General features: G+C 51.7%; 2 protein-coding genes across 2 annotated transcripts; one reads left to right on the top strand and one right to left on the bottom strand.

Annotated features, from left to right (window-relative positions):
- Positions 1 to 620: 620 nt before the first annotated feature.
- On the top strand, positions 621 to 3,012 carry CTRU02_209945 (kelch repeat protein; the record flags this gene model as incomplete). The annotated part of the gene is made up of 3 exons (XM_036720760.1): positions 621 to 1,044; positions 1,106 to 2,039; positions 2,094 to 3,012. 3 exons carry the CDS (start codon positions 621 to 623, stop codon positions 3,010 to 3,012), a joined length of 2,277 nt encoding a protein of 758 aa, XP_036587600.1.
- Positions 3,013 to 4,194: 1,182 nt separating this feature from the next.
- On the bottom strand, positions 4,195 to 6,517 carry CTRU02_209944 (C2H2 transcription factor; the record flags this gene model as incomplete). The annotated part of the gene is made up of 3 exons (XM_070205367.1): positions 4,195 to 4,564; positions 4,619 to 5,698; positions 5,859 to 6,517. 3 exons carry the CDS (start codon positions 6,515 to 6,517, stop codon positions 4,195 to 4,197), a joined length of 2,109 nt encoding a protein of 702 aa, XP_070061015.1.
- Positions 6,518 to 13,564: the final 7,047 nt, after the last annotated feature.

Below are 13,564 nucleotides of genomic sequence, written 5' to 3'. Positions count from 1 at the left end.
ACGGGGGACTGAGATTTGATACAGAGAGAAGAAGCTATCTAGCTGGACAGGAGAGCTCTCTTCCTCTTTTATTTACTTTGTGCCCCACCAACGTTGCGGCCGGGCAACGACGCTTGGGCCAGCCAAGTGAATAAAATGTGGGCCATCTGACGCTGGAAAGGGTTTTGGCAGTCACGTGCACCATCGGGTACTGCCGTTAAGTGGATAAGCCAATTAGAGGATGGAGTCCCTCCATGGCAGTTGCCACGACAGATACGGACAGGCCGCAGACAGAAAGAGGATGGCCCGTGATTGCCCAAATTAAGTGGCCTCGGATTGTCAATGCAGGAACGCTGGACCTCCACTATCGCAGCGTGCGACGGCAGACCATCTCGTTATCGTCTGTCTCTATCGAGATTACACTTGCACCTGCACTACCTGCATCCACATTCGCATCTGTGCCTGCACTCGGTAAGACAGCAACGCTGAGGCGCTTCTGCTGCCTCAGTCTCTGATTGCCTCCCGCTTAGCGATTTTCTCCCTCCATCTTCTCAGCAGACATACAGCCTGCGAGACGTTTTCTGCGACCTCGGACACGACTGAGATGCCGTTTTAGCATCCACGAACTCTGACTGCCTATCATGGTTCAGCCTCAGCCAGGAACCCCCGGGCCTTTGTCGCAATCTCTGTTTGGTGTCCCGACTAACCAACCTCTGTCAACCACCTCTTCTTCCACGCCGTCGCAACAGCCAGCGACGTCTCCGATGGACCAGACCCCAGGGTCCGCGGCCTCGAGTAATAACACGTACATTATGCCCAACTCGCCGATTAAGAATCGAGGCACGTTGGACGGATACCGACCCAGGGTAACGAGGACCCTTGGACAAAGACCCGCATGTTTAGTCAATGCCTCCGTCACATACTGCGGCAACAACCAGATATACGCTTTTGGAGGGTTTGATCAATACACTGATGAGGTGTACAATCATGTTCTCAAACTTGATCTGGTGAGCCACCAATGGAGCTTGGTGGACAACTACGGTGATATTCCCGGCGTGCGGATGGGTAAGTACTTTTGGCAACTGCGCCTAATGCATCGCCTTGCCCTCTTTTAACACAATAGTAGGCCACACAGCTACCCTCTACCAGGGCGACAAACTTCTTGTATTTGGTGGCGAAAACGAGCATCGAACGTACCTGTCCGATCTCATTATGTTCGATTTGAAGACGGCGCACTGGATGCAGCCTCAAGTATCGGGCCCTGTGCCAAAGGGACGTGCAAGACATGCTGCTGTTTTACACGAAGATAAACTCTTCATTGTTGGCGGTATCACTGGTCATGACAACTATGTTCTTGACGATATCTGCTACCTCGACTTGAAAACCTTTACATGGTCGCGATCCTGGCGCTTTGTGGGACGTTTCGACCACTCAGCGTACATCTGGGGAGATCGTGTATGGGTCTTCGGCGGTCTATCTGAGGACATGGACAAGATTGGAGATCTTTGGTGGCTAGACCTCAAAGGGAGTCCAGCATTCGAGTCTTCGCCCCATGTTGGTGTTTTCGATCGTCAAACCGGCACCAGTCGAACAGTCGGCTCGCCTAGACAACCTTACGCGCTGTCACATCCACCACCCGCTGTGGGCGCTTCTGGCTATGCCGCCAATTCTAGAACTCAACAAGTTAACCCACCATCTTTTCAACTCAAGACGTTTGCTCCAATGGCACCAGGAACGATCTCGTCATTGAAGTTTGTTTCCGGTCCCAATATACCTTCACAGGGATCTGGTATCCATTTCCACGTCTACTCATCTGGCACATTACTTGACTTTGTCACGCCAGCAGCAACTATTACGTCTAAGGAATGCTCTTTGTCGGCTCTTGACCTAGCAACACTTCGATGGCAAAAGCTTGCCGAGGGCCGTGAAATATTCAAATCCGGCTACCGTTGGCACTACTGTACCATGAACGAGGACGGCACGAAAGCATGGCTGCTTGGGTGTCCCACCGATCCTGCTGCGTCTGACCTTGGACCTAATGGCTTCGAGGAGTATTTAAGGTATGTGGTGTGGAATCAGAATTTTTGGACAGCTCATTAACTAGACCGTACTAGTGATATCATGGAGATCGATCTTCGCCGATACGGCTTCCTTGGCAACAACCTTTCTGTTGAGCCACGCACTGAGTCTCGACCAACTACAAGAGTTATTGATCAGCCTTCAAAGGGGCTTGGCGCGGACTTGGCTAAATTATTTGATCAGCCACCCGAGACTGGTAGCGGTACTGATTTTATCATCACGGCCTCGGAGGGTGACTATGAAGATGATGATATGATGAGCCGAAATGTGAATGCCTCAACGGACCAGAACTGGCTGGCCCCTGATGCCCCCACCTCACAACCGATCCACGTCCACAAGCTCATTCTCCAGGCCCGCTGGCCGCATTTCGCCCGTCTTTACAATTCTCAAATGGCCGAGTTTCATACCAAGAAGATGCACATTCCCGAGCCTTACACTGTCGTCAAGGCGTTTCTTTACTACCTCTACACAGACAGTATTCACGGAACATCGGTCAACGAAAGTGGCGCAACTACTGAGTTATCCGATGTAGCTGGACTCTTAGTCATGTCCAACATTTATGGAATTCCACATCTTCGACTGTTGTGTGTTAACCGACTGTCAAAGGAACTCGACGTCGACCATGCATGTATTATATGGCATTGCGCCGGGCTTGCGAATGAGGATTGGCTACGTAAACGCGCAGCGCAATTTTGTCTCACGCACTGGGGTCGTATTGTTCGCACACAAGGCTTTCTTCGCTTACCACGATCTGCACTTGTTGAACTATCTCAGGAGATTGACATGGAAGGCCGAGTCGTTGGAGGTGATGAGTTGGAGTATGTTGGTGGACTCGGTGGCTCCCGTTTTGGTGACGGCTGCTCCGTTGTGAGCCGAAAGGAAAGCGTCAGCAGCAATCATACCCAACTTCTCGATAGCGAAGCCGATGATGAAGACGGAATGGAAATGAGCTGATTCGGCTTCCGAGATTGAGAGTGCTGGGCGCTTAACTTTCACAGCTCACTTCATTGGCTGGTTTATACATTATGGTGCTGGTTACAAAGTATCTGCGATTTGGTTTGATCAACTCTTAAATTAGAGGTTACGACGGGATGTTTTACGCGGATTCAGGGCTAGGGAAGGCGGAACAACAATGATTCTTTGCATGGTCTGGTGTTAGAACTCATTTCACACGTTTTGTTTGGCTGGCAATGACTTGACTAGGGTACGTTGGAGTTGTGACGTTGTAGATAGAGATATCCCGCACATCCAGAAAAAAAAAAGAAGACATTGTTTTGCACACCAGCTCGAGCATTTCAGTCTATTTTTAAGATTTACGAACCAAAGCAATATTAACTTTTTCCTGCCAATACCCATATACAACGCCAACATGTACGCATTCATCAACCCACTGTCTTGCAAGCAAGCTGCCGCAACTGCCGACGGGAGATCAACGTCATCCCAGAGGGGTCACTCGATGACCTTTTTTTGTGCAAATAACCATCCTGAACTTTTCTTTTCCTAGTCCAAACTCGTACAAGACCTTGGGTCAGACATATCTGCATTTTCCCATGGCCCCCTTTTCATTTTCCTTTTTCATTTTTTTTTTTCGGTTGTTGTATTTCTTTGGATAACATCCGGTGCTTCCATGAAGTTGCCAGTCCTCGTGTCGCGGAAAGTCGCCACTTGAGGCTATCAACAGTAGAAAAGAGTCCATGTCACCCCGGTAGATGCGAGGCCGCCAACTACTGACGAAGAGGTTCAGCCGGTTAGGAAGCCAATCAAGAATGATGTCCTCCTACTGCCCGCAGCTACCTATCCCCAATCGTCGACGAGGTCTGTATTAATTCTAGAGAGGGGTGTATCGTGGTTGGTTGCAAAACGTTACTAGTAAGTCTATGAGGGTATAAAACGGACAAGGGCAGACTCGGTCGACCTGATAATCGAGCTGAAGTGTGTCCGCAAAAGCAATCAAAAGCCGCGCGATATGCTGCAAGCCAACTCCGTGGCAAGGATGCTCTGGTTGGAATGCTCTAGACCAGGGACAGGATGCTGCAGAGTATTTTATGACGCCATGGCTCTGGTGGGCTTTCTAAGCCGCGTGGGGTTTGAGTTCAGTGAGAAATCCCGCTAAACATTTTTGCCGTTGCCACTACATCATCTGGTCCTCACCGATGCCGGGGAGGTTAGACATCGTGTTTTCCATGAGACCCGGCAAGTTAGCGAGGTTATTAAGCCCCGCAGCAAGGAACTTGAAGTCGGGGTTACACGGTGCGGAGTGTCCTTTATGCTGTGCTTCAAGTCAGCCACAGCTACTCGCCAAATTGCAATTGAAGGGACACTTACGTATTTGAGACCGTTGAGGTTCTTGTAGCGTTTACCACAGACATCGCAGGAGAATGGCTTCTCCTTCTCCATTCCTAGAGTACCTGGATACGGTGTGCTGGTTTCGGGGTTAACAATGGAGAAAGTTCCGTCGCCATTTTCGTGTAGCTGTTGCGTTTGATGGCCATGAGTTTTATGATATCTGTGTTGAGGCGCCATTAGTCGCAAGTCACTACGATTGGTTATTAGCACTTACTTGAGTCCGTTCTGGTTCTTGTATGCCTTTTCACAACCGATAACGGGGCACTTAAAAGGCTTGTGCTCTTCGGGGATCATCATAGCGCCAAACTTTTGGATGAGAGCCTTATTGGCCGGGCTGTTGGGCTGGCTAGGATCAAAGCCCATTCCAATAAGATGTGCCTGGATTGCACGTTGCTGGTTGGTGAGCGCACCACCAGGGCTAAATAAGTGCTTGCCAGGATCGTTGATACAGAATTCGGGGTTTGAACTGGCATTGCCAAAGTTCACATCCCCAAAGTTTGATCCGTTCAATTCCATATTGCCACCCATGGGCATCCCCGGTAGGTCCTCATCCATGTCGTCCATAGACTGCATTTGAGAGTTCTGGAGAAATCCGTTATTCGAGCGTTGTTGCTGAGGCGTTTGCTGTGTAGTAAGAGTGGGCGTGTTGACAGAGGAAACGGTGGGATTATGCTGCAGGCCAAAACTTGCAGCTGCAGGAGTGGGTGGCTGTGATGTACGCAGTCCCTGAGTGAGGCCCGAGGCGTTAACGTGCAGCTGAGGCCGTTGTTGTTGGCCGAACATTTGGCGAGTTTGGGACATTGTCCTCTGGCTGTCATCCATTTCCATGTGACCAAGCGTATCGTCCATTTCCATATCGCCAACCGTGTCCATCTCATCCAAGTGCGACATCTGGTTAAGCTGCTGCCCGGACATGTTCTGCTGGCCAAGCTGCATCCCAAGGCTTCCCATACCACCACCAAGGTTGGAGCCTGGACGGCTCTGTTGACCAAGTTGCGACAGAGAAGCTGTGTTTTGCTGCTGTGTCTGAGGTCTCACGCTGCTGGCTCTGGATGATGATTGTGTAGGTATCGCGGCATACTGAGACGAGAAAGGCGCGTTGCGTGCAGTGTTCGGACTTGGTTGTGTGTGCGACTCTTCGTAATGCTGTAGCAGATCGTGGAGGTTGGGCAGGTTAAGGCCGCAGCAGGTGAAATCTTTCATGAAGCTAGCCTCTAGCTTGGGCAAGTACGACCCGGAGTGGAAGGAAGGCGATGCTTGGTGGGCAAAAGGCGATGTACCAGCCATAGCAATACTAGCACACCATCAAGTCAGTATGGTTTTCAATTTTTTGAACTTAGAGTATGAAGCTGATGCGATGCCGGTATGAATGGTACATGGCAACATTGCGCCACCAACCAATGTCTCGGGGGCAAAGACACACAATCAAAGACAGGGACGTCGGGAAGACATACTCATCGCGAATAAAACTGCCGAAGGACATTCCTCCCCAGCTGGCGCCGCCCATTAGGCTGCCAGCGAGACTCTCGCGTCGCTGGCGATTAACATGATCGCGGTTGGGGTTTGCCATAGAAATGGGCTTCGGGCCAGCGCTGACAAAGGAGTCCTGGCGACTCCGACCCATCGCCGAATCCATCGCGGGGCCAGTGGTCATATCGATACTCTTAGTAGGAATAGGAGGAAAATCGAGAAGCTCGTCAGGTAACTGAAAGGGATTTCTGTCGAAGCTAGATTTGGCGGGGACAGAGGATGAAGCAGACGATACTGAAGGGTCCCGGGTGGGTGTGGCAATGGTGATTGGCTTGGAGGACCAGAGGCCTGCGCGGGAATCACGCACGTCAAATGAGTCGGTGGGCGTGAGGGGTTGAGGGGAGGGCGAGTTGGGGGTGAGGGAAGTAGAATTGGAGGAGCCAGGTGAAGGAGAGGCGAAGGCGTGGTCAGAAGCAGACGAAGACGCCGACGCACGATAACTAATATTATCGGCGCTGGCGCAGTCACTTCTAATGGGCGTGCGTCTGTCCTCGCTGTTGTGGGCGGCGGCGGTGGACCGGGTCGACGGGTCCCTTGGGTCCTCGGTACTTGTTGGGTTGAACCAGCGAAGGGCGCTCCTCATGTCAGCTGGAAGTAGCCGTTGTATTGGGTTAGGTAGGGGACCGTGGCACCCAGAACGTTTCTCGACCCTTTTTGTGGGTAATTATTAAATCGGGCCACCTACTGCAGCCGGCGGATACGCCCCGAAAAAGGAGATCGAGTCCGCGTCTCGACTAGCAAGTGATGCCGCCGCAAAGTCCCAGGAAAAGAGGGGGGTGTTTGTTTTGTCCTTTTTTTTTTTTTTGCTAGCTTTTTTTTCACCCTTTCTCTCCCTTTTCTTTTGTCTCGGTATTAGCAAGATAAAGAACTAAAGCGACGGGTACGAAAGTTTGCGAATAAACTTACTGGGGAAATTGCTGTGGTGTAACCCGTTTGGTTTTTGCTGTATATGTAAAAGTAAGGACCAGGAACCTTACTGACGGTTCACCGTAGCCGTGTCGACCAGGGAGGCAAATAAAGGTGGGCTGGGGGCCGAGCGAGAACAGGGTGCCGAGGATAGTGACAGAGACGGCGTGTGTATTGGTAATGGCCAATCGATCCAGATCGAAGTTGGCGGGAGGCGAGGTTCAAAGCAGGAGGCAAACGTAACGGAGGCACGCAAGCCCTGTGGCTTTTAGGTCTTCCCGAGGATCTGAATCCGGCGGGCGGTAATGGTTATGATGGGCAAATGATGCCTTTGACCGGATGTTGCGACCGATAATGTTGCCCAATGGAGAGGTCGAGAGGTTCTTCTCGGCAGAGTGGCACTAGACCATCCAGAACTGTCGGTCGAGGTGTTGTATAGGGAATTTATGTAAGTCTTAGAGGCGGTGTGGTCGTTGTCGTTATTATGATAATAAGTGGCCGTGTTATAGGCGCAGAGCTTGAGGTACGGCGTAAAAATGCTGTGGTGATGATATTGGATGATACACAACAGAGAGTAGAGGTGTTCCAGCAATGTGAAGAGGCGTCGTCGAGTCAAAGTAGCGGAAGGGCAAGAGCCAAGTATATATGATCCGAATGGTAGACTTGTGGTAGAGGTGGAATGCAAGTGCAGACGGAATGGCAGGAGGGGAGGGGGGTTATGAATAAGAAGAGGACGGTATGGAGCTGGAGATGTACATGCGTGTGTTGACTCGACTCAAGATCAGATCCAGGTTGACCCAGTGTCAAGGTACCTGCACTTATCCAGCCAGTCCGGGCTCAAGGTTCCATTGGCCGGTTCTAGGTAAGGTGAGGGAGGTGAGGACCACGCGCGGAGGGTATCCGTAAGGCAGAGCTCGGCCGATGTTTGGGGTGTTGGAGAGGAGGGAGGGTAGGAAGTTAGGGAGGGGAGCGGGAGGCACTGTTTGCCATGTAACAACCATTGATGGCAACGAACCGAACCATAGTAAGGTGTAAGATGTTTATCTACCAGTGAGGAAAAGATTACGCTGTTGTATCACGCATGTCGAGGCGAGGCAAAGATACAGTTTTGGCAGTCCTAGATAGAGACAGAAGCTTGGTGGGATACAGCCAATAAACTCGGACAGCACCTGTTGTTTCTTTCTGCCATGCCAAGGGGGTTGTTACCAATGGGGGCTGGGCTCAGCCGGGCTTGGTCTTCACCTCAGGCAAAGGCGAGGCAGGCAGGACGATTGCAAGAACGGTGGACGAATAGGTAGCCACCACACAGACACACACCTCAACGGTCAGTGACTCTTATTTTTTAAAGGGGGGGGTGGAAGATGTGACTCGAGAACCGCTGACGGTGGAAGCCTATTTACTGTTTACTGCGAGAATGGATGTATGAAAAGGTAGTAGGTGAAGTAAAGTTTACGGTGTTTCCTATCCCCTTCCGCCCTTTCCTGCTGCAGGTAAGCAGACACCAGAGGCCAGTCCCCCATACTTTGACGGGGTAGGAGTGACAGTAGCAGTGACCTCCTTCCCCTACGTGCCAACCTTGCCTTACCCGAGCGAACTAACAGCAGAGTCACGTATCCGCACACCTTGCCTCCCCTCGACACACATTCCTTCCCAAAATGCAGGTATTAGCGCTCCTGCTCCGCATGAACGACGGAAGCGGCGACGAAGACAGGAAGGAAATGGGAGTTGGCAGTCAAGCGCGCCCTGGGGCAAAAGCAGCCGTCGACGAATGACAAGGCGTGAAAAGGTAAGGTAAGGCAAGGTAAGAGCAGCAACAGGGGATCGCAGCGCAAGGCAAGCATGGCACGATCCACCAAAAAAGGAATAACAGATGAGGAAGAAGCAACGACTCGACTCGCTGGCGCCTTCAGGGGACCAGCAACGGAAAAGAAGCAACTCTCGGGGTCCTGCGACTTGTCTAAGGTAATTAACGAAGACGAGGGGCCTTGCCTGCACGACCACTTCAACAATTCTCAAAGGTCCAAATTCCTGAGACCCCGGTTACGTATTTTTGCAAATCCACAGCCAGTAATTGCAGGGAGCTGCGACAGCAACAAACAGCATTCATGCCTCTTTGCCAGCGACTATCCTATCCCCTCATGTCCTCTTGCCTCCCTGAGATTCATTAACGCCGTAATGTCGTTAATGACTGGCAATGTTCCGCATCCGGTCACATGCTCACCCGAAAACACTCCTCGGCCCGTACGAACACCATCAGTGGTCATCAACATCATCGTCTTTCGGCAGCACCACACTGCTGCATTACACCGCATCGAACCGTTCCTGGATATTCTTTGCCACACCGGCCAGTGGCGCTCAACTCCTCCAAGTACCGGCACCATCCCGGACGGCCCCCAAAAATGGTCCCTTGGGACCCCATTTGAGACAGCGGGCAGGCGAGGATGTGCCTACTTCTGTCACAGCCAGGCTAGCGCAGCGACTTACACACTTCATGGTCAAACACCATCCCATCCACCATCTATTTTCCGCTGTTCCCACCACGGCCAACCCGTCCCAATTCCTTTGGAAAATAAAAAATAAAACAGGAGACAGGAAAGGAGGAGAACAAAATGCCATGCTAGCAAGGACAGTCTCAGGCACAGGGGGCGGAGCGGGATTAAAACCGTTACGTGATCGACCCAGTATCTTGGAGACCTTCCCTGGGATTGGACAAGGTCAAGGCACCGTATTAATTGGAACCTGTCGGCTTGCAAGGCAGCTCCAGCTTCATCCAGCCCTTGGCCACCACCACCACAATCATGTGCGGCGGATACGTACCTGGACTGATGGGGCAATTTCATCACCTCTCAGTTCCAAGACCAACATTTCGTGCACTGGCCCGATCCATATTTCCAATCATGGACAGGTCGAACCTGTCTGATTTGAGTAACCCGGACTGCTGAGCGTTGCGCAGCAATGGGAGAGGTTGGCTGCAACATCGACTAGTATCCGTCCTAGGTATACGGCTGGTAGGCACTGTCTTGCGACTAATCGTCGCCTTGCCTTGCCGGCTAGCTGGGAAGTCACTGCCTGCAAGCCAATCGCTGAGAGTGAACCATCTGATCATCGCTAATGCCCCCAACACACGAGCGAAGCGCTCTTGGGAAACAAAAAGTCTCGCAAGTTTCTCCAGGGCAGCAGCCAAGAATAACTCTGATGGTAGGTTTCCCATATGCCACTTTTGAGTAAACAATACATAGCGAGGTTGCAAAGGAAGTCAACATCAGCAAGCTACGAAATTGCCCAGTCTTTTTTCCGCTTTAGTGGGCCCCACGTTGCCAACGGATGGATATTTCTCAATGATGACTGGACAAGGCTGCCGCACAACCATTTCAACACTGCTATGCTTGACTCATAACCAGACATGTAGTGTCGGGGGGAGGCCTGTTTGTACTTTGGCTAACCCATGCTCTATGGCTGCCAACATCTGGTACGCACATTAGGAGCCATCCGTCTTCGGTGATTGACCGTCAACGATGACAACCAGGGTGGTAAAGTCCTAGGGGACGTCTATGCCTAGCTTACTAGGTGGCAGGTCACTTGGAATCGGCCGAGGCAACAACATGTCCCGAGACACTTTGGAACAAGACACCAAGTTGGGGTTCGGATCCTAAGGTCCACCTGTCACGGCGACCTCATCTCATTCCTGCGAATATGGCAGCTGGTTTTGCGGCACCCCGGGTGCTTTGGGGGAAACGCTCCGGGACAAACGAGGGTCTCACACGTACGATGACGGTTGGTAGACGCAAAAGCGGGATAAGATGTCGCGCACATCATCAGGTCAGGAAGTCTGTTCATGGGCATGCCAAAGAAGAATGTGGCAGAAACACTGTCTCCAATCGATGGCTGCAGCAAGGAAGGCGGTCTGCTTGTGCTAATTGGGATTGGTGCAACAAACAAGCTGTACTAGTAAGTAGGCGATGGCGACCATCCTAAGCCGCCTTGCCTTACGGAGTACATTGCTACCAATCCTCGCGGATACGGTGGAGGAAATGGAACGCTGGGAACACGGTGCAGCGAATACCTGCAGAAGCGGAGCAGAGGCACAACCCTCACCCCCACTCTACTAGTTTGTATGCCGGCCCATGCCAGCCGTGACGAATGACAGCTTCGACTTGGGCACCCCAAAAGCGCCGCCAAGCCCAGCTTCGGGATGCCAGGCCTGTGTCTTGCCTGCCCTATCCTTGCTAGCCGCAACAACTAAAACGAGCCTGACCCTCGTCGTGCACACCAAGTTGCCTTTCCCAGAATCCGCTCCCGCTCCGGATGAATTCACCGTCGCATGGGTAGGCTGTGCCAGGCACTTGACACTTTGCTTCTCAGGGACACGACCCCTAGCAGCCTGGCACGCCGCCTAAGAAGTTCGTTATTAGCGCTACAAGCCCGAAATCTTGACGACAACTTAGCTTGCCACGGAATCATGAGCGGAATTAAGTTGAAGGCAAAGCTTTGGGAGGGTGACCAGGTGCATCTGCGGACGAGAAACCGTCTCGTCACCACGGTTGAAAGGCGGTGAAGGGCATTTTCATGCTCATGGATGGGCGCAGATCGACCATGCCGACGACCTACAATCGATAGGATTCCGAAAATGGGTACGTATACTCCTCTGAACCACTACCTATCATCTATTAATCGTGGGCTCGTTATTACTGAAGACCGAGACACCCTGTCCGTCAATTCGCTGGTCAAAGAAACCCTAGAGCTACTAGTATGCGTGAAAAGAGAGGTTTTGTTTCCCAGCCGCGAAAAGCGAAAACAAACTAGAGAGCAGCATGCGATGATTTGAGATGGCCATCGCACCGTTGCAAACGGTCCCTGTTCCCGGCATATCATTTCCTCGTCTGACAAGACTTAGACCATTCCCCTTGTTATCCTGCGTCAACCGATGAGAGAGAATGCACCTCGCTTGGACGTAATTGTAACTTCCCTTAGACCACGACGCCTAGCATCAAAAGTGTTGGACCACCTTTTCTGCCATGATTCCTCGTCGAGTCTAAACTGGACAAGAAACATGGCGCATGGCAGTGGACTAGAATAACTGTAGATCATCAGTAGACTGACTCGCTTATGATTCTAATTCAGATGAGATGCAACATGGGCTCCCAACGTGGCGCCCGCAAGGTACTGGATCTCTGTGCGATCTTGTATTGGAAGTTCGATCTCATATCTATCACCACCCTTCTACCCAGTTCGGTTTCATGACTACTATGGTACATGCTCCACAGCTGATTACATCCTGCATATGATGGCCATGGCTAGATGCAACTGTTGGATCATATTGCTAGGCTGATCTTGTCTATCAACAATGTCGTTTTCCCTTATCGTCTTCCTGACCCTGCTAACCGTTACGACATCACCAGCTTGACTCCTACGCACCCGTGCTTAGCGAGACACTAATCCTGACACCACCACCCACACAATACCCCGCAGGCACTGAAGTCCTGAACACTTGTGTTACACTTGATCAACTTCCCGGCCGAGATCGCGGAGACATCAACGGTAACGTCAACGTTTGCCCACCGTTCGGCCGTCTTCCTCCAGGACATCTAAGCAAGACTCTACAGCGGGGTCCAGCCTGAAATGCCGCAATCTCGATACTGCATGGTAGTTCGCTCATCACTCTTCACCAGCCCACCTGTGTGGATACTACTAGTTCCGCCATACGAGATGATCGCTTACCCCTTGGCAGGAGGTTATTCCAGGTAGGCAGATTTCGTGCCTCAACGTTACTGAGCCTTGTGGCCCTTAAACTCTCTGGCTGCATTTTCCACAGTCGAGTCCGAATCCTACACAAGCAGGCATCAAACACATTCGGGGACCCTGGTTCGGAAAGAGCTTACCTGCGACCTCGGTGTCATTAATGTGCATTGCCCGACCAGACACCGATTGTCGACCATGAAGTCATGGAGGTCATGTCCGCTCTATTGCATCCTGTTTGTGCGCTGTTGAGTGCTCCGTCGCTTTCAAAATGTGTGCCGATCGTCCCTAGCAGTTGGAGCATGTGAGGTGCATGATAAATGGGTCTGCAACAATGTCGGAATTTGTGCGGGTGACGAATAGAAAGTAACGCCCTCACACTGCCTTGGAACGATACTGGGTGAAGAGACGAAAGACCTCAACGCCGGACTCGCTCCGCGCAAATGACTCGGCGCCAGCCGATCTATGAGACTTGGTCCAGGTTCACCCAAGATGGAGCCTTGGGGCGTGGAGTTCATGGCAGACAGGATGCTGCGCCCAAATAACTCAAGTTTATTATCCACGGGCGCAGGTTGCCTGTGCACAACAATTCGGCGGCGCATGAGGCATGAATCGAGCAGCAAATAGCGGTTCGGACGATTGAACGAATCTAGGAACGTTTTGAATGGCAAAGTACCGTGTACAAGTTGCAAAACTCCGGCGAACTCCAGAGGCGCAACATGGCAGCCTTGCAAAGCATGCCAACAAAGACACGGCTCAGCTGAGAGGAAACAATCTGCTCTGAAGGCTTGCTACATGTGTTAGGTAGGGTGCTCTAAGGGGGGAGGTGAGGTGATTTGATTCTGCTGGCTGCAAGCGCAAAGGCTAGTAGTAGTCGGTGAAGACAGCTGGGCTTTGTTGGGCAAACGTGGCAAGCGGGAGCGCACAGAGGACCCTGACCCTAGCAAGGATTGTGGAAGGGTTCTAGAAGACGGTTCGGGCTGAAGAA

The sequence above is a fragment of the Colletotrichum truncatum genome (assembly GCF_014235925.2).
Source record: "Colletotrichum truncatum strain CMES1059 chromosome Unknown Contig_0006, whole genome shotgun sequence".
Lineage (NCBI taxonomy): Eukaryota > Fungi > Ascomycota > Sordariomycetes > Glomerellales > Glomerellaceae > Colletotrichum > Colletotrichum truncatum.
The sequence above is the reverse complement of the archived record's forward strand: the minus strand, read 5'-3'. Positions and strand labels throughout refer to the sequence as shown.